Source organism: Artemia franciscana, chromosome 5, assembly GCF_032884065.1.
Source record: "Artemia franciscana chromosome 5, ASM3288406v1, whole genome shotgun sequence".
NCBI lineage: Eukaryota > Metazoa > Arthropoda > Branchiopoda > Anostraca > Artemiidae > Artemia > Artemia franciscana.
The window spans coordinates 55,303,235-55,331,099 of record NC_088867.1 but is presented as its reverse complement, the minus strand read 5'-3'; the positions used below and the strand labels follow the sequence as shown (position 1 = coordinate 55,331,099).

At 33.4% G+C, this 27,865-nt stretch overlaps 1 protein-coding gene across 1 annotated transcript; it reads right to left on the bottom strand.

The window, feature by feature from the left end:
• Positions 1–26,594, bottom strand: LOC136027610 (sperm-associated antigen 7 homolog). The gene is made up of 5 exons (XM_065705025.1): positions 26,509–26,594; positions 21,329–21,500; positions 12,663–12,745; positions 7,843–8,068; positions 1–138 (listed from the first exon to the last, which is right to left on the bottom strand). Exons 1-4 carry the CDS (start codon positions 26,583–26,585, stop codon positions 7,873–7,875), a joined length of 528 nt encoding a protein of 175 aa, XP_065561097.1. The 5' UTR covers positions 26,586–26,594; the 3' UTR covers positions 1–138; positions 7,843–7,872.
• Between the last annotated feature and the right edge of the window lie 1,271 nt (positions 26,595–27,865).

Sequence of the window (27,865 nt, the reverse complement as noted above, 5' to 3'; positions counted from 1 at the left end):
TCAACTGTAACGAACGTTTTATTAAGCAGAAAAATAAAATGATATTGCTAGGAACACTCCATTTGCTGTTTCTTTTCATAAGTTAATTACGATCGAAAGACCCGAATGATTGGCTGGACAACGAGGTGTCGAAAATAACTGAAAAAGAAATCGAATTGAGTAATTCTTGAAATTAGCCTGTTTTGAGTGATAGAACCAAATAAAAAAAAAAAACTTTTTTTAAAAACTTAAAAAAACTTCAGCTTAACAAAAAAATTGTTAGCAAAGTCAAAATAATTACATATGTATTTGGAAAGCATTTTCCAAATATATCCGAATCGAATTCAGATGCATTTTGTTACTAAATTAAAAAAAAACGACGAATTTTGATAATTGGAGAACAGTTTCATATGAAGCTGCAACTCAATTTTGAGTGGTCTCCCGAGGGATGTTACGGCTCTAAACACTACGTTGCCTGAAAATAGTTCTTTAACTGTAATTAAAAAAGGAAAATTAAAAGAAAGAAAATTGAATTAATTTATGCAAAAACCTAATGGCCGATAGAGGCAGAACAATGCCGATGCCGAAGGCCGAGACTGAGTGTTGATTTTGAATTAAAATCGAGTTGCCATCAAGTCATGGCTAATTGGAGAAAAGCCAAATAGTCAAGACAGATAGTCTGAGTTTAGGGCGAATCTGGCATAGCCTTTTCCAGGATTTTTCCACGAAAAATTATTGCGTTTGAACAACTTCCTCCCCAGCCCAAGTTCCCGATGTACCCAGGTTGTATATCTTAAATTTTCAAAAAGTCTAAGCTTATTACTTAAATAGCACCACAGAGGAAAATATTTCGTCTAGCCACTTGTTCAAGTTGAAAAAGAAATCACAAAAAGAAATTTAGTTAAATCAATTAAATAAAGCTCTAAATCAGGTAAATTAAAGCAAATAAAGTTCCTGGGGAAAAGAATTGATTACGAAGGCCATTTTTATTTTATTAATAAATATTCATACACGGGAATGGAGCTTTATAATCGTAAAGCCCTTTCGGACCATTAGACAATTTTTGTATTGATTTTAGTACTTAAAACATTAGGTGATAAGGTTGAAAAATTTTTCGCCTACGTTTTTCTACTGGCATATTCGTAGACAGTCACGGATTCTAAAGATTCATTAATGATAAATTAACTAATCAAGAATTCAGACAGACGTTTGGGAGCATTCAGTAATGTGTATGAGTTTCTGAGTCTTTGAATTATATATAGAAAAGAATTAATTAATTGTCTAGGAGATAATTCCTAAGGGTATCCCATTTCCCTATCAAATATATATACATACATACGGGAGCTGATTTCTTATACTGGTTGAGCCTTTTCGTGCCAATGGAATATTTAGGAGTAATTTAAAAAAGTACCAAACTAGACAACATAGTTGAAAAAAATTTTGGCGACATTTTTCTATAGGAAAAGTCGTAGCTAGTCACATATTCGAAATATTAATCAATGGTAAATAAGCTAATTAGGGATTTGAAGGAAAGAGTATGTTTTAATAAAGTGCATGATTTCTAGATATTCACAAAAATAGAAAGCTCCTTGCATCAAGAAGTGTAAGCCAAAACTGTTAAAATAAAGGAATAAGAAAAAATAAATTACGAATAAGTTAAAACTAATGTAATCAATATAAATTAAGCCCTTGTATATAAGCAAACAGGAAATAGTTCGAAGGAAGGGACTGGAGAGCGAACTTTCAAATATTAAAAAAATAAATAGCAATCCTGAAAAAAAGCAACAACCATATTTTTTAGAATTAATGTGCAACAATAGGAACAATTAATACATTATTAATATTTAGAATTAATAGAATCAATCAGACCTATGGTGCACATTCGAAGACTACCAAAAACATGAACATAATAAAAAATGTTAGTGTACCAAATACCACATAAAAATCAAAATGCTCTTTACTTGAAAGGGAGAATGAAAAGAGCGCTTTAAAAACATAACAGAATTATTTCGAAAACAACCATAAAATTTGAAGAGCTGTCGATACCTCAACATGACTTGGAACTAAAAACAAAGTATTTTAAAGCTAAATGGAGACTTGATCAAAATAACCCGCTCATATTTGATATTAAATAAAAAAAACTAATTTTTTTAGCTGAAAGTAAGGAGCGACATTAAAACTTAAAACGAGCAGAAATTACTCCGTATATGAAATGAGTTGTCCCCTCCGCAATCCCTCGCTCTTTACGCTAATGCTTTTAATTGTTTTAAAAAGTAGAATTGTGGCAAAGAGTCAAACTTTAGCGTAAAGAGCGAGGGATTGCGGAGGGGACAACTCATTTCATATACGGAGTAATTTCTGTTCGTTTTAAGTTTTAATGTCGCTCCTCACTTTCAGCTAAAAAAATTAGTTTTTTTGATTTAATTTCTGAACGTTTTTGAATTAATGCATGTTTGGTTTTGGCTCTCTACACATAAATTATTAAAATGAAATTTGTATATTAATTCTTTTTTTGGCTAAATTGCTTTCTCTTAGTTTTGATCAGACTATTTTCAGAAATAAGGGGTGGAGAAGGAGGCCTAGTTGCCCTCCAATTTTTCGGTTACTTAAAAAGGCAACTAGAACTTTTAATTTTTAACGAACGTTTTTATTATTAAAAAATATACGTAACTTAAGAATTAACTTACGTAACAAACTTTCATAACCTTATATTTTTATTATGTATACGAGGGGGTTTGTACCCTCGTTAATACCTCGCTCTTTACACTAAATCATAAGTTTCGTCCCAATTCTTTAAGAATGACCTTGAATCAGAAAGGCCGTAGAATAAATAGTTGAAATTACTAAAAATACTTTAGCATAAAGAGCAAGGTATTTATCTCCTCCTAAATACCTCGCTCTTTATGCTAAAGTATTTTTAGAACCCCTCATATGCGTAATAATCTTATGTTCGTTTTAAGTTTCAGTGCTACTTCTTCCTTTCATTTGAAAAACGTTTTCATGTTTATTTTTCATTGTTTTCTTATAGTAATGCTAGAGAATCCTGCGCCCTGGTCATTGAATTTTTCTTCCCCCATGACAGATTCCTCCCAGGAAAGATCCTCCAACATAGCCCCCTCTCCTCAGCCCCACCCCCAAACAAAATAAAATCCCCCTGAAAACGTCTGTACACTTCCCAATAACCATTACTATATGTAAACACTGGTCAAAGTTTGTAACTTGCAGCCCCTCCCCCAGGGATTGTGGGGGAGTAAGTCATCCCCAAAGACATAGTTACTATGGTTTTCGACTATGCTGAACAAAATGGCTATCTCAAAATTTTGATCCGTTGACTTTGGGAAAAAAATGAGCGTGGGAGGGGGCCTAGATACCCTCCAATTTTTTGGTCACTTAAAAAGGGCACTAGAACTTTTCATTTCCGTTACAATGAGCCCTCTTGCGACATTCTAGGACCACTTGGTCGATACGATGACCCCTGGGGAAAAAAAAAACAAAAAAAAAACAAATAAACACGCACCCGTGATTTGTCTTCTGGCAAAAAATACAAAATTCCACATTTTTGTAGATAGGAGCTTGAAACTTCTACAGTAGGGTTCTCTGATACGCTGAATCTGATGGTGTCATTTTCGTTAAGATCCTATGACTTTTAGGGGGTGTTTCCCCCTATTTTCCTAAATAAGGGAAATTTTCTCAGGCTCGTAACTTTTGATGGGTAAGACTAAACTTGATGAAACTTATATATTTAAAATCAGCATTAAAATGCGATTCTTTTGATGTAGCTATTGATATCAAAATTCAATTTTTTAGAGTTTTGGTTACTATTGAGCCGGGTCGCTCCTTACTACAGTTCGTTACCACGAACTGTTTGATTTAAAAACCCCTTTCCACCAACTTAACGAAAATTCGAACTCGACATATTAGAATGTGCGTTTCTTCGAATTCAAATGAATTTTTTTCTCTCCAAGATTATGACTCTAACCGGATTTTCCCTATTTCGAGACCTGTCTTCCACACCGAAAAATAATCACTGCTGAAATTACAATTGTCCGCAAAAAAAGTCGTCAAAAAAATATAATATGAGAATTCTCTTGTATGCAGTTATAACCCATATCAGAAGGTTTACAAATAGTAATAACGGTGATTGCTATTCACTCACCCTTGTCCAACTGTCAATCTTCAGTTTAGCAGTTGTTTTTGGTGGTACGGTCTCTAATTCCAGGTAGCAGAAGATTTTTGAAAAATATATTAAAGGTGCTGGGACAGAGAAAAGAATTTTCCAAAAGTCGTGACGCACCTAGATCATTTTTACAAACCCCAAAATGTTAGTATGCCAATTTTCAGAAAAAAAAGTACTGACTGGCTTTTAATGGCTAGGGGGACCACAGACCCCCTAGTAGGGGGCATATCTTTATCAGTGGGTGCTAATTCACAAAATGTCGGGAAGGATTTTTTTTTCTTCAAACTATGGAGGGGGGGGGGGTCAATTTTGTTATTTTCTTTCCAAAAAAAGAAATATAAAAATACCAGAAAATAATTTATCAAAATCGAGGGAGGGGGAAAAAATAATCTGAGCAGAATAACGCTCTCTCCGAATTAGCACCCTTGTGGCTTATTCACTTTACAGTGAAAAGTTGGATATTGGGCTGTTTTAGCACAACATATTATGCTTAAGGTACAACAAGAGTTTAACTCCACTGCAATTGGGGTTTACGTCCTCTCACCTACTCCATCAAATTAGTTGAATTTTATGTAATAATTGCTTTTCTTTGACGTCCTTTTTATCGTTAGATTTCTAGATGAGGAGCTTTTTGTTATCTTGAAAAGTAGTTGACTTGGCTGCTCGATCCTGATTTATGAGGTTTCAAAATCTAGACAAGAGCCAAAGAAAAAGAGACTAAAACCCCAAATTAAGGTATTTTTTTGTAGAAATTTGGGTAGGTCTTCTATACAGTTTTCTAAGCGCTGGAAATAAGGAAAAAAAGAGACAGCAAATTCCAACACTATAGCACCACAGAAAACACTTTCCCAGAGTGTATTTTAGGCCACGGATTCATTCTTGGAAGTTTCACTTACCGAACTCAATTATCTTCCAGGCCCTCATTTAGAACTTGTTTTTTTTTATATTTCATACTTTTTTTTTCTAGCTATCTTGAGCTTCTTTTTTGGTGTTTTGGATATTTTCTACACATTTGTTTTATTGCGTTACTTGCCCACTTGATTTATCTTTATTTGCATTGATCTTCTTTTTTTCTTTTGTTTTTATTGACGAAAGACAAATATTCGGCATAAAAAAACCCATCCTAAAATTTTAGTTTAAATTTGATGATCCTATAGCTAAGTTGCCACTAATTTATCATGTTTCCATAATATTTTAGTGGAAAACCAAATCGCCAAGCAGAGATTAATCTATAATGCTACCAAAAGCCATCCCTAAATATTGAAAAAATTGTTGTTTATCTTTCTTCAAAAATCACGCACCCTCTCAACATTTGGGCGTGGGGGTCGTGGGAATTGGAGTGGGATATATACTGCAGCATTAGTAGTGAATCTGGCTGAAAAAAGGCCGAGACATTTACCTTCGCGAACCCAAAAGCTTGGTTACTTTATTCCGCTGTGGTCTACAGCAGCTCATTGCTGACAATTTTAGCAAAAGCCAACCACCAGCACTTAAATTTATGATTGTTTAATGTGTGTTTATCATTTATAATATATAGCGTAATGTTTTTAAATTTACCAAGTAACAAGTTTGTTAAATCGTTACTTTTATTAACTACCGCTTGAATAGCGTTAGTTTGAAATGCCTTTTTCCTAGTCTAATTTTATGTTTTGGCACACACACACAAAAAAAAAAAAAAAAAAAAAAAAAAAACAGATCCTGGCAATACATAAATCAGTTTTTTTTTTCATTTTTAGTATATTTTTTTTTTGGTTTTTCTTATTTTAGTTTTTTTTTAGTTTTTCTTTTTTTAGTTTTTCTTTTTTTAGTTTATTTCTTTTTTTTAGTTTATTTTTTTTTTTCGTTTTTTATTTTTTTTTATTTTTTTTTTTTTTTTTTTTTTTTTCTTTTGTTTGTTTGTTCTATGTTTCAGTTTTTTTTAGTTTTCCCTTAATTTTAGTTTTTTTTCTTTTTTAGTTCTCCCTTAATTTTAGTATTTTTTCTTTTTAGTTTTTTACTAAAAACCGCGTTGTTTACTTCAATAGCTATATAGGTACATAGCTATATAGTAGTACAGCAACAGCTTTGGTGGCAACTAGGAAAAGGAGTTACTTCAAATCTAGGGATGGCCTTTGCTGGCATTATAGATTGATTTCTGCTTGGCGATTCGGATTTATGGAAACATGATAAATTTGTGGCAACTAAAACTCCCTGTTACAAAAGAAACAGCTCTGCTATTGACCGCTGCCAACAGTACGAATTAAAAAAGCTTAAACAATACAGATTAAAAACAGATTAAAACTTCAAATGCTATAATGCCACCAAAGGCCATTCCGATTTTGAACATGTTTTTTTAAAATCTTTGTTAAAAAATCACGAAGATTTTGCACCCTCTACATGTTCCTGAATTTGGTGCCATTGATAAATCTTTGCTTACATTTGAATGTCCAATTTTAAAGCTCCCCATCCAGTCAATGTTTTCGCAAATTGTTTCCGCGAGCCAACAGAAAATTGCACATTACAGTTAGTGATGCCAAACAGACTCTAAAAAGGATTGTTTTCTTTTCAGTGTTTTAACGCCAGATATAATGAATCCAAACCAGGTTCCGACTACAAAACCTATATAAGCCTAATAACCTATACATACAACCTATATAACCTATATTAGCCCAAAACCTTCGGAATATAAGCCTAATGGATATTAATACGCCAGATCAACGACACTGACCTGGATTGCTATTAATATTGATGAGACGTCAAATACCAATGTGTCATCAGACATTGGGTTAGACTTACAGAATAGAATGGATAAATGGTAATATTCTAAAAACGCGATGCCTTTAATAGAGAATATATTATTATTGATTATCTATCATTAGGGTCCATGGAGTTCAATCCTGTTTTCATCATGGACAAAAGCAAGAAAAAACTGAGCTTATGCAGAACTTATAATTCTATACAATTCAATAATATAACTATACAATAACCATATAATAATATAATACCTATAATTAAAACTACTATACAATAACTATGATTATACAATTCTAATGAACAGGACTAAATTCATGACTGAACACAACAAATATTAACGACCTAGAAAACAAATTTTTTAAAAGTTATGAAGATTTTTTAACAGTTTAGACAAAAATAGCCACCAATACCACAGGGGCTAGTGCTTCCCAGCTAGCACGAAAATTAGGGCTATCAACATTTTTTTTTAATTTTCTGCACAATCTGAAAAAAGAAGTGTTATAAATACCAATCATTTTGGTAAATACTATAAGCTTTAAAACTAAAGCTATTTTTCGAATTGATAGCTAAAAACCCAAATCGATTAATTCCAACTTTTTAAATTTTAGTGTCAAAGTATTTCATTGACTTTTAACTTTCAATACAAAACCGTTTCATGCTTGAAAGAAACTTCACAAGGACATTTCTCTGTAATAAGGTCAATATAAAAAATAACAAAAAGCATTTCAGGGATCTAATACATTTTTTTCATAAGCCACTTTTTAGCGAAGCTGTCAGTCGTGGAACTAAAGTATTTTTTGAGTTAAAGCCACAACCGCTCAAAAAACTTCTGGCTGCTATAATTGCGATTCCGAAATCAGTCAAGTCCCGAAAGCAACAGCCCATCACCCTCGCCTAAAACAGAAATTACAAAATAAACCAGGATAAAGGAAAACCCCTCATTAGATACTTACCTATAAAAAACGTCTACAAATAAAAATGCGTCAGAGAGAATCTGCCTGTCCTGAACTGGTCTTTAATTTCTTTCGTGCCCGAATATCATTGAGGGTCTGCTCGATTGACCTGACATCCTTCTTATTTTCGCTCGGCACAAAGCCATACTGTTGTTTGACTTCCGTTTTCCTAGCCGCTTCTTTAGCAGATTCTCGGCCGATAAGATGCTCATATTTTTCTAAGTATCTAATAAAAGAAAATCTTTCAAAATGCGTATAGAATAGTTTTACTTACTTCACTAGATTACTGCTAAAACGACTATGTGGAGTATTTACCGCGGATGACGGAAAGAAAGTTGACTTGGCGTTCTCAACTCGCTCATTCACAACCCATCCGCAAGGTAGCTCCCTCCTGACCTTCAGAAGGTCTCGACGAGTAGCGACTATTACGTTCCTTGCGTACTCGTTCATTATCTTCTGAATACGGTCGACACTAAACAGTTTGGGACGCAAATGTTTTCCAAAAATTGGATTTCGCTCTCTGCCTCTTCACTGAGATGTCTGATGCCAATAGTATGACAGGCTGAACAATATTACTAAATCTGTGAGGCTTGAGTCGAAGAGAGAGTCAATCTCGAAACTTTTAGCCTGTTGAAGGTGCTACATGCCTGGCCAATTCAGGGGATTACTTCCACCGGCTGAAGAATCCCGTATTTTAAATGGTGTGGTAATCACTACTTAAAATGACAACAACTGCACAAAGCACAAACAATTGCCAAAAAATAATCAACTGCTCAAAGGAATTGTGGCATCTTTTCAAAATCGATGTGGAGTTTTCCTGAAGGTCGAGGCACCTAGCATTCTTTAAAATTAGTTTAGCATAGATTTTATTTTATAAGTTGTTTAGGTAGGGACAAAGAATGTGCTCGTGATATTAAACTATAAGCATTTCACTCCGAAGTCCATGGTAAAATTTTATCCGCTCATTTATATGGTTTTCAGACGAAACTGATATGAAACATTATCAAAAATGAAAGTGATGAAACAAAAAAAAAATCTTTTGAAATTGAAAAGCCCTTTTTTGAACATTGTCAATTACTCATAGCCCCTAAACCCCCCCCCCCCCCCAAAAGAAAAAGAAAAGAAAGACTGTTTCTGAGAGTTCCAACTCCACTTCCACACCGTGAGGCAAAATAGAGCATGGTTAAGAAACAACGCGTAGGATTCTTCCTCTTATAATGACCCTGATCTGATCTTCGTAAAAACTTATACCCATTCTATAGTATCGCATTATACTTTCCAATTTAGCTATTGGCCAACATATGCTAAAGAAACTAAAGAACTATATAAAGGAAGATTATACATGGCTAATCTTTGACGAGATGTCAAACGAAACAAAACGTTAAGTAATGAGTGCCAAGAATATCAACAATAAATAATACTTAAATAAGTCATTGGAGCGTTAAGTCTTTTGAGTTGAATAAAGACATTTTTATCAAAAACTGGAAGTAAAACTTTCCTAGACTGAGTTTTGTTGATGGTTTGAGCATCCTAGATGGAAATGTTAGCAAAATAAATGATTTTTTGGAGGAGTTGTGAGTTTAGGGATCGACAATAAGTTTAAAAATTATTGTTCAGAAGACTAAGTCGCTAAGACTAGGATCAAGTGAAGGTAAAGAGGTAATGCTGGATAACGAGAAGATCGATCAAGTGGATAGTTTCTTATTACTATCTATTACTTATGCAGTATTACAAGTAAAGGTGGTGCTGCGATGAAGATGTTAAAAGTAGAAATAGCCAAGGCCCAGGGCGTTTTTTCACAGTTGAAAAAAGTATGGAAGAATAGGAAGCTAAGTCTGCAAACCAAGATTAGAATATTGGAAGCTACAGTGGTCAAATATGATTCCAAAGCATAGGTGTTACGAAAAACAAAGGAAGATTTGCTAGATGTTTACCAGAGAAATCGCCTACGCATTGCTTTGGGTACCCGGATGACTGACCGTATTTCAAACAGTAGGCTGTACAAAACACGTGGTCGAATCTCGCTTTCTAAGATTATATTGAGAGAGGGGTTGTGATGGCTGGGACACGGTCTGCGGATGAAGGACGACAGATTGTCAAACATAGTCCTGGTCAGTCAATAATCTACGACCAAATGAAAACCTGGTCGTCTCCGAATGGCGTGGGAGGAGGTCGTAAGGAAAGATTTTGAACTAATTGGGACGAAGGAGGAGCGTACGCATCTTTATTGACCTCAAGCGGCTTGGTGCTGCCGTAAATTGTTAGTAGCAGTAGTAGATATAATTATTTTGAATTAACGGAATAGAATCTCTGGTACTCAGTTCTAAGTCGATGCATTCAACTGCATTAGTTTTAGTAAGGAGCGATCCGGCTCAATAGTAACCAAAACTCTAAAAAATTGAATTTTGATATAAATAGCTACATCAAAAGAATCGCATTTTAATGCTGATTTTAAATATATAAGTTTCATCAAGTTTAGTCTTAGCCATCAAAAGTTACGAGCCTGAGAAAATTTGCCTTATTTAGGAAAATAGGGGGAAACACCCCCTAAAAGTCGTAGGATCTTAACGAAAATGACACCATCAGATTCAGCGTATCAGAGAACCCTACTGTAGAAGTTTCAAGCTCCTATCTACAAAAATGTGGAATTTTGCATTTTTTGCCAGAAGACAAATCACGGGTGCGTGTTTATTTGTTTGTTTTTTTGTTTTTTTTTGTTTTTTTTTTTCCCAGGGGTCATCGTATCGACCAAGTGGTCCTAGAATGTCGCAAGAGGGCTCATTCTAACGGAAATGAAAAGTTCTAGTGCCCTTTTTAAGTGACCAAAAAAATTGGAGGGCATCGAGGCCCCCTCCCACGCTCATTTTTTTCCCAAAGTCAACGGATCAAAATTTTGAGATAGCCATTTTGTTTGGCATAGTCGAAAATCTTAATAACTATGTTTTTGGGGATGACTTACTCCCCACAGTCCCTGGGGGAGGGGTTGCAAGTTACAAACTTCAACCAGTGTTTACATATAATAATGGTTATTGGGAAGTGTACAGACGTTTTCAGGGGGATTTTTTTTGGTTTTGGGGGTAGGGTTGAGGGAGGGGGCTATGTGGGAGGATCTTTCCTTGGAGAAATATGCCATGGTTGAAAAAAATTCAATGAAAAGGGCGCAGGATTTTCTAGCATTACTATAAAAAAAAACAATGAAAAAATAAACATGAAAACGTTTTTTCAAATGAAAGTAAGGAATAGCATTGAAATTTAAAACAAACAGAGATTATTACGCATATGAAGGGCTCTAAAAATACTTTTGCATAAAGAGCGAGGTATTTAGGAGGAGATAAATACCTCGCTCTTTATGCTAAAATATTTTTAGTGATTTCAACTATTTATTCAACGGCCTATTTGATTCAGGGGTCATTCTTAAAGAATTGGAACAAAACTTACGATTTAGTGTAAAGAGCGAGGTATTAACGAGGGTACAAACCCCCTCGTACACATAATAAAAATATAAGAATATAAAAGTTTGTTACGTAAGTTAATTCTTAAGTTACGTATATTTTTTACTAATAAAAACGTTCATTGAATATTAAAAGTTATAGAAGCCTTTTTAAGTAACCGAAAAATTGGAGGGCAGCTAGGCCTCCTTCCCCACCCCTTATTTCTCAAAATCGTCTGATCAAAACTAAGAGAAAGCCATTTAGCCAAAAAAAAATTAATATACTAATTTCATTTCAATAATTTATGTGCGGAGAGCCAAAATCAAACATGCATTAATTCAAAAACGTTCAGAAATTAAATAAAAAAAACTGGTTTTTTAACTGAAAGTAAGGAGCGACATTAAAACTTAAAACGAACAGAAATTACTCCGTATATGAAATGGGTTGTCCCCTCCGCAGTCCCACGCTCTTTACGCTAAAGTTTTAGTTGTTTTAAAAAGTAGAATTGTGGCAAAGAGTCAAACTTTAGCGTAAAGAGCGTGGGACTGCGGAGGGGACAACCCATTTCATATACGGAGTAATTTCTGTTCGTTTTAAGTTTTAATGTCGCTCCTTACTTTCAGTTAAAAAACTAGTTTTTTTTATTTAATCTTAACAAGGAATGCTAGTGTTATTTCGAGTTATAAATTTATAGTTTATTAAACATTTTAGCTGCTTTTCTTAAACGAAGATACAATTTGACATAGAGTTTTCTCCAATCAGCGTTTTGGCGAGCTTTTCATTTTTAAAAACAAAGCGCATTTTTGATACTATGGACAAGAGTTGGTTCTTTACTAGGTTGCGTTTTACGCCGCGACCATGAGTGTATTTCAATATATTACGTAAGAAGTCAATACTGAGTTACACAGTAAGGGTACGAGCTAAAAAGCTCAAGGTTAAAATTTCTCAAAAATAAAATAGTTCAGCCATCAGGAAATTTAAAATAACATCGGCAGTTGCTTAAAATACCTTCAACAAACTATCAGAAAGGATACCGATCATATAATATCGCCTAACGTAATATACTGCTACTACTAGGATGACGAATTCACGGACTAACTTTTTAGACCCTGGTGTCAATTAGAATAATTATGAGGAAAGTAAGCATCATTTAAAACTTTTTTTTTACACGAACATAATGTATGACGTAGAATTTTTCTCAACTGTTTTTTTGACGATCATCTCATTCTTAAAATGCGTCTATACTTTATTAAAATATACAATTTTGAGTCTTCTAACTTTTAGTTAACATCTGAATTTATATTAACTATATACGTAATATATACAAACTATAGACAACCTTTTAGGCACTAAGTAATTCCTACAAAGCATAATGGGTTGGAATCTTACTTTGAAGTGATTTTATTGTCATTTTGATTACATCTCTCTTTCTTCCTTCCAATGATGTCTTTGTTTAAAGCTGCTATCTCTTTCTGAAATACAAAAATAGGCCTTGTGTTAATATTCAAATTAATAAACTTACATTTATAACTAGCTGTTGGGGTGGAGCGCCACCCCAACTCCTAGTTGGTGGGGGCGTTTGTTTATTCAAATTAATAAACTTACATTTATAACTAGCTGTTGGGGTGGCGCGCGCCACCCCAACACCTAGTTGGTGGGGGCGCTTCGCCCCCCCCCCAAGCCCCCCCGCGCGCGTAAGTCGTTATGCGCCATATTGGTTACGCGCCATTGTAGTTGTGTCCCTGTGTCCCACCTGTGAATATAGATAGATATAAATATATTTTTAACTACGTAAAACTTGCGAATATACAACATTCTTGGCTGTCCCACTGTCTGTGCATATAAATAGATTGTCAGGCTTACCGACTCTTGAACATGCAACATATAATTGTCCATGGGAAAACAATCTGTATTCAGATCTATAACTCATTATTCTAATGATTGCCCTTGAGCTTTGTTGATGGTGATTGCTAATCGAACATTCCTTGTGTCCCCGTCGTCATTTATATATCCCCCTGTGCACCCCCGGCGTCCCCGTTGTTGTTGTTGTTTCCCTGTGTCCCGGTCGTCATTTGTGTCCCGGTGTCCCAGTCTGTAATTTCTTTTTGAGTGCCCTGGTCGTCATTTATAGTCCCTGTGTCCCGGTCGTCATTTGTGTCCCGGTGCTTTGTTGATGGTGATTGCTAATCGAACATTCCTTGTGTTCCGGTCGCTTTCTCTTTGAGTGTCCCGGTCGTCATTTATATTCTCTATGTCCCGGTGTCCCGGTCGTCATTTGTGTCCCAATGTCCCGGTCTTTAATCTCGTCAGTCGACAAACATGACGTCAGTCGACACACAAACATGACGTCACACGACACACACACAGACAACTTATTTTTATATATATAGATTGCAAGATATATATTTATTCATTATTTATTTACTAATAAACAATTAATAACATTTAAGTTAATTAATTTATATTAGTAAAAAAAAATGAAAGTTAGGAATGTCATAATCTTACCAATGATGTCTTTATTTGAAGCAGATAAACATTTAAAATCAACCTAAAAGGTCAATTATATATAATATTTTAATTAATAATTTTTCTTTCCATTAATTACATGTTCATTTGTAGCTTTAGAAGCTGTTGCTCTCAAAAATGAAAACTTAAGGCACAATTAATAGTCTATCGGATATCCAGTAACATAAAATGAAATATAATCAAATTAAGTGTTTTAGTTTTTTCAGGTAATTTTTCTTTCTGCAAATGATGTCTTCATTTAAAGCAACTATCTCTTTTCTTGAATAACTTTATTTTACTATTTAAGTTAACAATCTTATATTAATAATTAAAAGAAAAATAATTAATTGCCATTTATTTAATGATAAATAGTTATTTGATAATAATTTAGATTATTAATAAACTTAATTAAATTAATTATGATATCTTAATTAATTGCCAATGATATCTTGATTTGCAGCTTTTGAAGGGATGTTTTCTTTAAGAATAAAAAAATTGTAACGCATTTAATAGTCTATAAATTAAATCAGATTTCCAGTCAAATAAAATCTAACAAAAATTTTATTTTTTTTAGTCTTTTCTTTCTGTCAATAATGTTTTCATTTTAAGCTTCTATCGTTGTTTGAAATATAAATTTAAACAAATTTAATAGAAGCAATCAATATGGAGATATACCCATGGAATAAGCACCATCAGAAGCTAACCAAGGCAAAACAGTCTTTGTAAAAAAAAATGACACTCGGGGGTCAAATTTATCAAGAAAGACAGTGTTGGACCTCCTTTTATTCTTTGAGGTTCTGCACGCAGAACCCCATAGAGCTACTTACTAAGGAATTTTGGAACACTAATACAACTGTGTCATATGAACATATCCTATCAAATGTAAAGAATTCTATTCTCATGCATACTACTACTACTACTAATAACTCACTGCAGCACCAAGCCGCCTGAGGCCAACACAGCTAAGCACGCTCCTAATCCAACCTAATCTATTAAAAGCCTCCCTCTTTACACCCTCCCAGGAAGTTCCCATTTCCTTTAGACCTTTATTTATGACATCCTCCCAACCAGACAAGGACGACCTGCTTTCCGTGTAGCCCCAGACGGTTGGCCAAAAAGGACAATCTTCGGTAATCTGTCATCCTTCATCCGTAGAACGTGGCCTAGCCATCTCAACCACTCTTTCATTATAGCCCCAGAAAGCGGGATTGAACCACACTTTTCGTACAATCTACTGTTTGAAATATGGTCAGTTAGCCGGGTACCCAGAACAATCCGTAGGCAATTTCTCTGGAAAACATCTAGTAAATTTTCATCTGCTTTTCGGAGTGCCCATGCTTCAGAGCCATATTTGACCACTGTCATCACTGTAGCTTCCAATATTCTAATCTTGGTTTGTAGACTTATCTTTCTATTCTTCCAAACTTTTTTTTAACTGTGAAAAAACACCCTGAGCCTTAGCTATTCTACTTTTAACATCTTCACTGCTCCCTCTATCTTTACTAATAATACTACCAAGGTAACTCTTACCTAATGTCACCTGTTCATCTTCACTTATTCCTAGCCTTAGTGACTTAGTCTTCTTAACATTAATTTTCAAGCTTATTTTAGCACCCTGAACTCGTAAAACCTCTAAAAATTCATTCATTTTGCTCACACTTTCATCTAATATGCTTAAATCATCAGCATAATCTAAGTCCAGGAGCGTTCTTCCTCCCCATTTGATTCTATGGTCTCCAATTGCCTTTCCTGTGCTATTCAAGACGAAGTCCATCAAAATGATCCATATAAAGGGGGATAGAACACAACCCTGCTTAACTCCTGATTTAATACAAAACCAGTTGCTAACCTCATTTCCTAACTTAACCGCAGCAGTATTATTCTCGTACACAGCGCAAATCACTTTAATGTATTTTTCAGGTATACCATAAAAAGGTATTAACCTTTGTTAACGCTGTTCTATCAACAGAATCGAAAGCTTGCTCATAATCGATAAAACTGAGGACCAAAGGTGTTTGACAACGAAGGGACTTCTCAATTATTAACCTAAGAGTGAAAACATGGTCGACACATCCTCTACCTTTCCTATAACCGCATTGTTCTTCCCTTAAAACTTAGCAGTTAAAAATGTCCAAAAAGCTTCTTAGTACTTTTGGAACACCAATCCAGCTTTCGCTTATAAATATGTCCTATAAAACGTCACAAAAAAGGTGCATAGGACGTACCCGAGAAATATTGACAAGCAAGTTTGCTGTAAATCAACGTAACTTCATTTTTCCTTCAAGTTCTTTTAGAACCTTTATTCCGGTGTTTAAGCGTTAAAATTTACAGAGCACATTCTCAATTGAGTCATAAAATGTCACAAAAAATGTTAGTTGCTTAGCTATGAAAAATGTCAAAAAGTTTCTTAGTATTTTCGGAACACCAATCCACCTTTCGCACATAAATATGTCCTATAAAACGTCACAAAAAAAGGTGCATAGGATGTATCCGAGAAATGCTGACAAACAAGTTTGATGTAAATCAACGTAACTTCTTTTTTCCAATTATTAATGTTTTAGAACCTTCCTTCTTGTGCTTAGACGTTAAAATTTATGGAGCACATTCCCAACTGATTCATAAAATGTCATAAAAAATGTTAGTTGCTTAGCAGTTAAAAATGACCAAAAAGTTACTCGGTAGTTTCTGAACAGTAATACAGCTTTATCATACAAGTATGTCTCATAAATATCACAAAAAAGAATGCCCAGAACGTGTCTGAAAAATATTGTATAAAATAAGATTATTTTTCTCAGCTGTTTACTTTTCAAGATTCTAATTCCTGTGAGTAAAAGTTAACAATTTCTTAAACACAACCTCTAAGTGAGTCTTGAAATTTCATAAACATATTGCAGTCATAAGATATATTTTTTAATTCATGAAAGAGTTCTTGATTCAGAGTAGCTTGCTTTTACGTTGTAGACTGTTAAAGTAATAGTTAAAATAACAAGCCGTTTTATAATTTCGCTTTGTTAAATATATGTTTACAAATTACACTACACTTATTTTAGTATATTTATAGTAATGTATTATAGTTTGAGCAGCAATATAATAGTCAGGGAGCCACTTGCCAAAAATATGACTAGTAGGTGATCATTAAGCGGCAGGTTTGACTAAGGAATATGGGGTAGTCAATATCGCTGATTACGGATATGAGCGTTATGTATTCGACCTGGGGTGCTTGTCTTCGAAATTTTAAAAAAATCACGTATTTTTGCTCTTAAAATATACGTTTTGCAAAAACTTTCAACAATAATCACGCAGCCTAAGGCAATGGATAACACTGATTACGAGTACCCTACGATTCTGATGACCTTGAAACAGGCAATTTCATTGTTTGCGCTTGTCCAAAAAAAAAAAAATCGCTCAGATATTCGAGCATTTGACGAATAAAAGAAAGTTATACTATAACGGAAAGTTAGTATAATGTACTTTTTAACAAACAAACGTTAAAAGATACCAGCTCAGCATCTCTATATCGTACACCCGAGGCTAAATGATAGATATAAGAAACTTCGAAAACTACAGAAATAGAAAAATTAATTATACAGCATAAAAGAATCATTCAAAAATTTCCCATCCTAGCCACAAAATAAACCGCGCGGTCTACCTCCCTCACTTGAGCGATTTTCTGTACAGTGCTTGCACGACCGGTACTCCGGGGCCACACTATCTAGGAATGCCTTGAGGGTAGACACAACTGAGCTAACCTTACTTTCCTGGAGAGTCCATCCGAACATCTAAGGGATCTAGATACTGTGGCTTTGGTTAGTTCTCTTCAAAGAAAAAAAAGTCTGACTGGAGGTAAACACGTACAACATTGCTCTCAAAGGTAGCGTCAGATGGCGGCAAATATTTGAGCTCCGGCTCTCGAGGGTACAAAAATATTCAAAAGTCGTAAGGAGGTGCAAGGGGGTGTAGATTTTTACCACAGACGACGACAAAGATTTGCCTCAACATACAAAGAAAGTTTTCTTGCACAGAAGAATCAAGCCTATACCTTTCTAACTCTTCCGCAAGTAAAGCAATCCCCTCAATTCAGCAATCCCCTCGTTTCAGCAATCCCTGCTTCTCAATTAGCCAATACTTTTATTCTCTTAGAAAACATAAAACCAGCTACATTACAGGCCGAAAGTGCATAAAAAGGGTAGATGAAAAAAGATCTAGATCGTTTTGTAAAATACAGCAAAGTTGATGCACAGGCAGTGGATATTCATGGAATCGGATATAGACTTTGAATTTTTCCCAATTTGAGCGGTATCCAAGGAATAGCCTATAATGATAAAGCAACAATGTCTGTGTTATTCCCATCAACATATACAACACCGATACCCATCTTCTAGCAGTCAATGAGCAACGCGACTATAGTATCCGCCTTTTCTGGTACAATTCAAACGCTATTCAAAGCCAGTATCGATACATCCACTTCTGCTAAACGTCCGAATTTTCTTCCGGTCAGCCTCCAGAGTGGCAGACATTTAAAGCTGTTTTCAGCAAAAGAAATAAGTCTTCAAAATTCATCAAATGAAAGTTTACTTGCCTTAGAATTTGATAGTATCGAGTACCGATCGTCTAGATTTGAGTGTCTATCTAGAAATGCTAAAAATTTGGAGATCCTCGTTCTCATGGCAACCATCCCAGTCCCTCGAGCAGGTCATATACAAGTCAAGTGTCCGTTTTGCACATCTCTCGAGGGTTTCTGGGCACTCAAGGGCTTCTGAAGTAAGGCATTAAGTCTACCACGCTTGATTGAGTTGATTCCCTGTTAATCTCGACGGTAACAGGCTACTCATTACAATTATCTTTTGTTTCCATACACTCCAACGAGCTGACTTGCTACCAAAGAGCTGACCGAACTACAGTCTTCCCAGAAACGATAGGCTACTTTTCTCAAATATAGAAGGTGCATATGGAAGCAGCATATAAAACAACATTTTTCAGAAGGTGAAGCCCTGCGTCGCTAGTAATGTCAACAGTAACCAATACCCTTTGACAGTTTCAGTTTCAACATTGATAAAACTATTCAAAGCACTAAAAGTCCGGGTTTGTTTTTTCTGGTTCGCCAGTTCATTACTTATTACCTTCACTTCGCCGAAGAAAGCTTTATCTCCGCAACTCAAGTGCTCTGAATCCAATAGATTACACATCGAGAAGACTGTCAGCAATCTCATTACCGACAGTCTAAGAGTATGAATATTTAGAAAATCTTCATCACTGCATCAAAAAAGGTTTAAGCCTGAATTCCAGAGCACACTAAACATTAACAACAGCTATGTGCTCTTACAAGAAGGGTGATATTCGTGGTAAGCAGTGTAAAACTCACTTTGAGGTCGATACGTAGCATTTCACTGAATTTAGTTGAGACTGAGGCACACAAAGGAAGAGTTAAGTCTACTTCACAGATCCCGGTTAATTCATGTTAATCTCTGTCATTCCACCCTATGTCTTTGCATCCAAAGTAACAGTGGATTCTATCCCATGATCAGACGATATGAGTTGAACTCGGCATTTCGCCTCTTCACTTTAAGCAGACCACTTCGCTTTGAACCAACATTCTACATTTTTCGAAAGTTTAAGTGTATAAAATCTTATAACTGCTAAAAGGATAACTAGAACACGGAATTTAGCAAATAAAACAGTCAAGATATTTTTTACAAATTCAAATGGAAGAACATGTGATCAGTAAGAACGATGTGATTTCTGAGCTAACTGCAAGTTTGAAGTTATGTAACGTCTGGGTGACCCAATGGTTCACCCAGCATGGGTGAAACGGACCGAAGCATTAAACACTGTTGTAAATAAATGTCAAGAAGAAATTGTAGAAAGCATTTATTTGTTCAGGATCTGTAAAATCTGTAAAAATAATGAAACGTTTCAACAGATAATTCAAAATCCCAAAATCAAAAAAATCACTTTTTTGTGGTCCCGTTTAGTGAAATTTCAGCCTCAACAACCAGCTCTTCTAAATCAGAGCACGTTATTATATAACCAATTGTACCCATATTGTACCCAATATTGAGACCACCCATTCTGAGGACAACGGCAGAATATGCTGCCGGAGCTCTCACAGCATGTACAATTTTGTATACAGCCTGGTTGCATGTGATTTCAGCGAATACCCGCTTTTGGCATGGGTGCTTAAACTCCTAATGTCACCAATCCAGAGGTTCCAAAATAGTACTTTGAGGAAAAGTTATAGTACCGATCTGTTAGTCAATAAATCAGAGCACGTTATTATATAAACAATTGTACCCATAAAGTCCATTGCAATATTGAGACCACCCATTCTGAGGACGTCAGAATATGCTGCCGGAGCTCTCACAGTATGCACAATTTTGTATACAGCCTGATCACATGTGATAACAGCGGAAACTCAGTCTTAGTTCTCTGACATTTTTACTGAGTCTTCATGGGTTCTTCCACTACTGCTGGGTTAGAGGGAGAGTGGACAACCACTGGCTGGTACCCAATCTTGGTTACAGGAATATCAGCCTTATTTTCATAAATGCAGCTGAGAAAAAATATTTTAAACCGAAATATGGTTGAAATTCTGCTAGTCAGAGCAAAATCTCAACCATATCCGCTCTGCCAAGAAGCCATATCGCAAAAAAGTCTGAAATCGGATCCTTACGACGAATTGGCAAACCAACAAGATCTCCACATTTTACTATCCCCTGCATGTTCCACTTTAGGTGAATCTTACCACACCTTCCTGGCTGAATAAGATTTGAAGATGACAGGGAGGAGCTTCTTTTCCGTTTTCGGAATTTATATGAAATTCTATTTCTGGAATTTCTATTTTTTTTCACAAGTTTTACACGTAAAACGTGAAAAAAAGAAGAAATAAAAAGCAATTCTCCATAGTAGGAAATGGAAAAGAGCAGTCATTACAAGTAACATGAAAACAGCTAGAAATTTTAGTTATAGAAGAAGTCCAATAAGGGAGGAACCGTTTCTTTACTATTGCTACAAGAAATATCTACATGAATGGAAATTTAGAAAGAATTCACTGAATCAAAATTTAAAAATAGAAGGTCAAAGAAGAAAGTGTCTCCCAGGAAACCAATGCAAGCTCTTAAAATTCACAAAAGATCAAGATCGAGTCGGCTCTGAAGTAAGAACTATGTAGTACTACATACTAGTTTAATTATGTAGAACTACATACTTGTATGTAGATACAAGTATGTAGATTGTACATGCTTGTATGTAGTATGTAGTACTACATACTTGTATGTAGTATGTAGAACTATATATTTTATGCAAAATGTAGTACTTGTATGTAGATACAAGTATGTACATTGTACATGCTTGTATGTAGTATGTAGTATGTAGTACCACGTACTTGTTGAAGTATACAGCTGAATTCCAACTCTGGGTCCCATATTAAAAAGCTGAGATCAAACCCACTTAAGCATCACCACGTTGATTGATTGAAGGGAAATCACAACTACAGAGCCACTCTGATAAAGATGTTCTTTAATAAGTGTACTTTTCAACAAAAAAAGACTAACCTTAAGCGCTTCTTCTTTAGCCTTATCTGGATCCCACTTTTCGCCTCTCCGCAAGGCTGCTAGTTCATCCAGAGATGGAGAATGCTCTTTTTTGTAAACTACTACATGCCTTGTTTCGCCTTCTATGCCAAAACTGTGTGCCACAAGGCCGGCTATTTCAGCTGCTTCGTGTCTGTAAAAAAAAGGTTGCAAATACATCAAATCAGTTAGTTTTAAGGACGTCAAAATGGAAACGCTTTTTGCCCCCTAGACCCGTCTTAGGTCTTTTCATATCCGAAAACCTGTAAAAAAGAAGAATGAAGACAGACAAATGATATCTAAATGAAAACATAATTTGCCCCAAGGACTGATCTTACGTCTATTCACATTTGAATACCACACGATTATTCTAAGATTTATTCTAAGGTTTTTCGTTAGCCTGTTAATAAATTATAAAGTTTTCATGGCATTATCAGATTTTCGTCAGCGTTGTCATGTTAAACCAGCAAACTAATCAGTGACATTTGATACGGCATTTCGACCGTAATAATTCAAAAATCGACTCTCAAAGACGTCTAAAGTAAGCAGTTTGGTACATGTTTTTAACTTATTTTTCATCTAGCTTTATTTTTAAATATAACACACCCTACTACCAAAAATTGCATACGTGCAAATAAAGCTTTTTTTCCTTAACAATAGAATTCCTGGTTCTTCCTTATTTTTAAAGGTATATATGGCTGAGAAGCTTTCATTTAATTCGTTAAAAAAAATTCAATACCATTTTTAACGACTAAGTACATTAAGAAAAAAAAGCAAAAAAAAAAACAACTAAAAAGCCCTGAGCTAAGCTCAAGGGGGGATAGAGATCCTGTCTTCCTCGAAACATAAGAGGTACAATTAGAGATATCATAACAAAGCCAGGCTTTAGCAAAGTCGTGACCTTTGTTGAACTTTCACGATTACGTTATTATATGAGATTTCATAATCGTACACTGATGGCAGATATATACACTCATCACGGTCAAAATGGGTAAAACTTCATGGTATACTAGGTACCAATTGTAGTCTCTTGTTGATAATTAAATTCAAAATATAGAAGAGCTGTATAAAATAATTGGTAAAACTTTTAACTAAGACAGTGAATAAAAAAAGTCAAAGCGTACTGATTTCATATATGGAATCTGTTAACAACAACAGAAAACCAAAATAAACAAGTAAAAAAGAGAGGGATAGATAAATAGATATAGAGATATATATATAAATATATAAATATATATATTATATATATATATATATATATATATATATATATATATATATATATATATATATATATATATATATATATATATATATATATATATATATCTATATATATAAAAATAAGTTGCCTGTGTGTGGATCTGTGGATCAGGTGACGTCACCTGAAAAAACTGGATCAGGTGACGTCAAAACTGAAAAAACTAAAAAAAGGCAAAAACTACAAAAAAAACTAAAAACTAATAAAAAAAAATAAAAAAGCTAAAAAACTAAAAAAACTAAAAAAAGGCAAAAACTACAAAAAAAACTAAAAACTAATAAAAAAGCTAAAAAACTAAAAAAAAACTAAAAAAAGGCAAAACTACAAAAAAAACTAAAAACTAATAAAAAAAATAAAAAAGCTAAAAAACTAAAAAAACTAAAAAAACTAAAAAAAGGTAAAAAACTAAAAAAACTAACTACAAAAAAAACTAAAAACTAATAAAAAAATAAAAAAGCTAAAAAACTAAAAAAAACTAAAAAAAGGCAAAAACTACAAAAAAAACTAAAAACTAATAAAAAAGCTAAAAAACTAAAAAAACTAAAAAAAGGCAAAAACTACAAAAAAAACTAAAAACTAATAAAAAAAATAAAAAAGCTAAAAAACTAAAAAAACTAAAAAAACTAAAAAAAGGTAAAAAACTAAAAAAAACTAAAAACTAAAAAAAACTAAAAAAAAGGAAAAAACTGAAAAATAAGCTAAAATAAAGGTAAAAACCAATAAAAAACTAAAAAAAAACTGAAAAAACTAAAAAAAGGCAAAAACTACAAAAAAAACTAAAAACTAATAAAAAAAAGTAAAAAAGCTAAAAAACTAAAAAAACTAAAAAACTAAAAAAAGGTAAAAAACTAAAATAAATAAAAAATAAAAAAAAATAAAAAAAGGAAAAAACTGAAAAATAAGCTAAAATAAAGGTAAAAACCAATAAAAAACTAAAAAGAAAAAAAGGAAAAAACTAAAAAAAATTTTCATCTAAAAAACTAAAAAAAACTAAAAAAGGTAAAAACTAAAAGAACTAAAAAAGAAAAAAATAAATGACGACACTCAAAAGCGACCAGGACAAAAGGAATGTTCGATTAGCAATCAACAAAGCACCGGGACACAGGGAGTATAAATGACGACCAGGACATAAGTAAAAAAAAACTAACAAAACTAAAAAGAAGGTAAAAACTACAAAAAAACTAAAAAGAAAAAAAAACTAAAAACTAATAAAAAAACTAAAAAATCTAAAAATCTAAATAAACTAAAAAAGAAAAAAAAGGAAAAAAATAAAGGAGAAAAACAAAACTAAAAAACGAATGTATATACAGACCGGGACACCGGGATACAAATGACGACCGGGACACAGGGAATATAAATGACGACCGGGACACAGGGACACAACTACAACGGGGACACCGGGGGAAACAGGGGGATATAAATGACGACCGGGACACCGGGACAGGGAATGGTCGATTAGCAATCACCATCAACAAAGCTCAAGGGCAATCATTAGAATCATGAGGTATAGATCTGAATACAGATTGTTTTCCCATGGACCATTATATGTTGCATGTTCAAGAGTCGGTAAACCTGACAATCTATTTATATGCAAAGACAATGGGACAGCAAAGAATGTTGTATATTCGCAACTTTTACGTAGTTAAAACCATATATATATATATATAAAAAGGCAAAAACTACAAAAAAAACTAAAAACTAATAAAAAAAATAAAAAAGCTAAAAAACTAAAAAAACTAAAAAAACTAAAAAAAGGTAAAAAACTAAAAAAACTAAAAACTAAAAAAAACTAAAAAAAGGAAAAAACTGAAAAATAAGCTAAAATAAAGGTAAAAACCAATAAAAAACTAAAAAAAAACTGAAAAAACTAAAAAAAGGCAAAAACTACAAAAAAAACGAAAAACTAATAAAAAAAGTAAAAAAGCTAAAAAACTAAAAAAACTAAAAAAACTAAAAAAAGGTAAAAAACTAAAAAAAATAAAAAATAAAAAAAAAATAAAAGAAAGGAAAAAACTGAAAAATAAGCTAAAATAAAGGTAAAAACCAGTAAAAAACTAAAAAGAAAAAAAGGAAAAAACTAAAAAAAATTTCATCTAAAAAACTAAAAAAAACTAAAAAAGGTAAAAACTAAAAGAACTAAAAAAGAAAAAAATAAATGACGACACTCAAAGAGAAAGCGACCAGGACAAAAGGAATGTTCGATTAGCAATCAACAAAGCACCGGGACACAGGGAGTAAAAATGACGACCAGGACATAAGTAAAAAAAAAAACTAACAAAACTAAAAAGAAGGTAAAAACTACAAAAAAACTAAAAAGAAAAAAAAACTAAAAACTAATAAAAAAACTAAAAAATCTAAAAATCTAAATAAACTAAAAAAGAAAAAAAAATGAAAAAAATAAAGGAGAAAAACAAAACTAAAAAACGAATGTATATACAGACCGGGACACCGGGATACAAATGACGACCGGGACACAGGGAATATAAATGACGACCGGGACACAGGGACACAACTACAACGGGGACACCGGGGGAAACAGGGGGATATAAATGACGACCGGGACACCGGGACAGGGAATGGTCGATTAGCAATCACCATCAACAAAGCTCAAGGGCAATCATTAGAATCATGAGGTATAGATCTGAATACACATTGTTTTCCCATGGACCATTATATGTTGCATGTTCAAGAGTCGGTAAACCTGACAATCTATTTATATGCAAAGACAATGGGACAGCAAAGAATGTTGTATATTCGCAAGTTTTACGTAGTTAAAACCATATATATATATATATATATATATATATATATATATATATATATATATATATATATATATATATATATATATATATATATATATATATATATCTATCTATATTCACAGGTGGGACATAGGGACACAACTACAATGGCGCGTAACGACTTACGCGCGCGGGGGGGCTTGGGGGGGCGCGAAGCGCCCCCACCAACTAGGTGTTGGGGTGGCGCGAAGCGCCACCCCAACAGCTAGTATATATATATATATAGAGAGAGAGAGAGAGAGAGAGAGAAAGAGAGAGAGAGAACGGCAAACACGTTCTGTACATCAAAAGGTAATAAGTAGAAACTTCACATTTGGTTATTAACTGCCATTAAATTTGGTACTTCAGGGTATATATATATATATATATAAAGGCAGAGAGAGAGAGAGAGAGAATACTTCTTCATTTTTATTTTTACTGTTTTAGATTTGGTTTTCTTCCTTATTTTTTTATTCTCGATTATTTTTTTTTTGTTTCTAATTATTCTTTTTTTAATATCAAACTTTGAAAATTACTTTTAATAAATTAACGTTACTAGAACTAAAAATTCGAGCAAAAAAAAGTTAATAGGTCTTGACCTAGAAATAAATACATATTACATAGAAAACATTTATTATAAAAAAAAAAAAACTGTTCTAAGATTAATAGAGCAAAAAAATAGAACAAAAATCCCATTGATCAAAACTATAACGGATAATTAAAACTCAGGTACGTGAAACGGAAATGCACAAGCACTGGGCACTGTTTTAAAATGGCTTTGTTTGCAAATATATGAAAAAGGGAAATCAAAATAGATTTGACAAATTAAGATTTGATTTGACATAATTGATTGACAAATTATATTTTAAACATACTAAAAACAAACAAAAAATTTAGCACACCATTCATTTTTGCTCATATGAAATAGTGACTGAAACAATTAATAATTTGGCTAGTAACTGGAATTAATCTTTTCAAGACAAAAGAATTACAAAGAAACAAGCTAGCCTACTTGCATTCTTAGTAGATGCTGAATATTCCAAAAAAGCCATAATTTTTTCATCCAATATTTTTCTCTTTTTAATTTTTCGTAAATAGAATACTTTATAAATGCTTACATAATGCTTCTGTATACTTTATCACCTGGGGGAAATTCTTCACTCTTCTTACTCTCATCATGAACTAGACTTTTCATTTTTTCTTCAACCTGGAAAATATTTCAGGTCAGCACTATGGTTGGCCATAAAAAATATTTCAAATTCATCTACAATGAGCGATTTTTACACCTAAAGAGTTAATGTGGAGATGATAGACGGATAAAGGCAAACAGAACAAAGAGGGAGGGAGAGAAGAGCAAAGAAAGAGAGAAAGAAAAAGCTAATCACAGTAGAGGTTATAAAACTTAAGTTTCGTCAGCCATCTATAAACATATCTATATTTTTTATAGTATAGCACTAAAACAAACAAAATGATTAAATTTTAAGCTATTTCAAACGTTTTAAGATGAGCTTAGATTTTTAGCTGCTCAGTAATACAAAATTTATTTTCAATATGACTTGGCAACAAGATTGTGTTTTTATTAGTGGTGTTTTGCTCTTTGGGCTTTATATAAATTTGTGTATTGCTATGGCCCATAGGCTTTTGAAATAAAATTGTACTTTATCTATTCTAATATAATTTAAACCATTCAATCATTATTTTGTTTTCTTTTACCCAATTTACTTCTGATTAATGGCAGTTTGTCTTTTGCAACAGTAAACAAAAAGTTACTTTCTAGAGCTTAATAATAACATTTTCACCCACTTCCTGTTGGTCTTTCACACACGTGTTTTTGTTTTTAAACTTGGCGCCCGTTAAGTGTTAAAATTGCGTAGCTGCACTGAACATCTTCTGTATTAAAAATTGTTCAGCAGAAATTGTTAAAATTCTAACGTTTTAAAATGAGCTTAGATTTGTACCTGCTCAATGGTGCATACATTTATTTTCAATTTGTATTTGATATCAAGGTGTTATGGTGAGATTTTTTTTTTTGCTTGCATTATTTTAAGTTGTGGTTTCTATTTGTGCTTTATATAAATTTGTGTGTTGCTATGGCCCACAGGCTTTTGAAATAAAATCCTATCCTATCTGTTCTTATATACTTTCAACCACTCAATGATTATTTGTTTTGTTTTCTTTTACCCAGTTTACTGGCAATTAATGACAGTTTGTCTTTTGCAACAACAATCAGGAAAGTTACTTTCTACAGCTTCATGATAATATTCTTGCCCACTTTCTGTTTTTTTTTCACAAGTTTATTTATTTTTAAACTTGGCACCCACTAAGCATTAAAAATGCATAGCTGCACCAAACACATTTTGCATAAAAAAATTGTGTCCTGGGGTTTCCATAATTTTTCAAAATGCATATGGTTGTGCAGGTATCCGCTTAATCTATATCAGACTTTTAGTGTCCTTGTTACTTTTATGAATAACA

Coding starts and splice junctions, on each gene's coding strand:
- LOC136027610 (XM_065705025.1), bottom strand. CDS start 26,585: ATGAAAAGTCTAGTTCATGATGAGAGTAAGAAGAGTGAAGAATTTCCC. Junction 21,501..26,508: donor AAAGTATACAGAAGCATTAT/GTAAGCATTTAT, acceptor TTTTTTTTACAG/ACACGAAGCAGCTGAAATAG. Junction 12,746..21,328: donor CTAAAGAAGAAGCGCTTAAG/GTTAGTCTTTTT, acceptor TTTGTATTTCAG/AAAGAGATAGCAGCTTTAAA.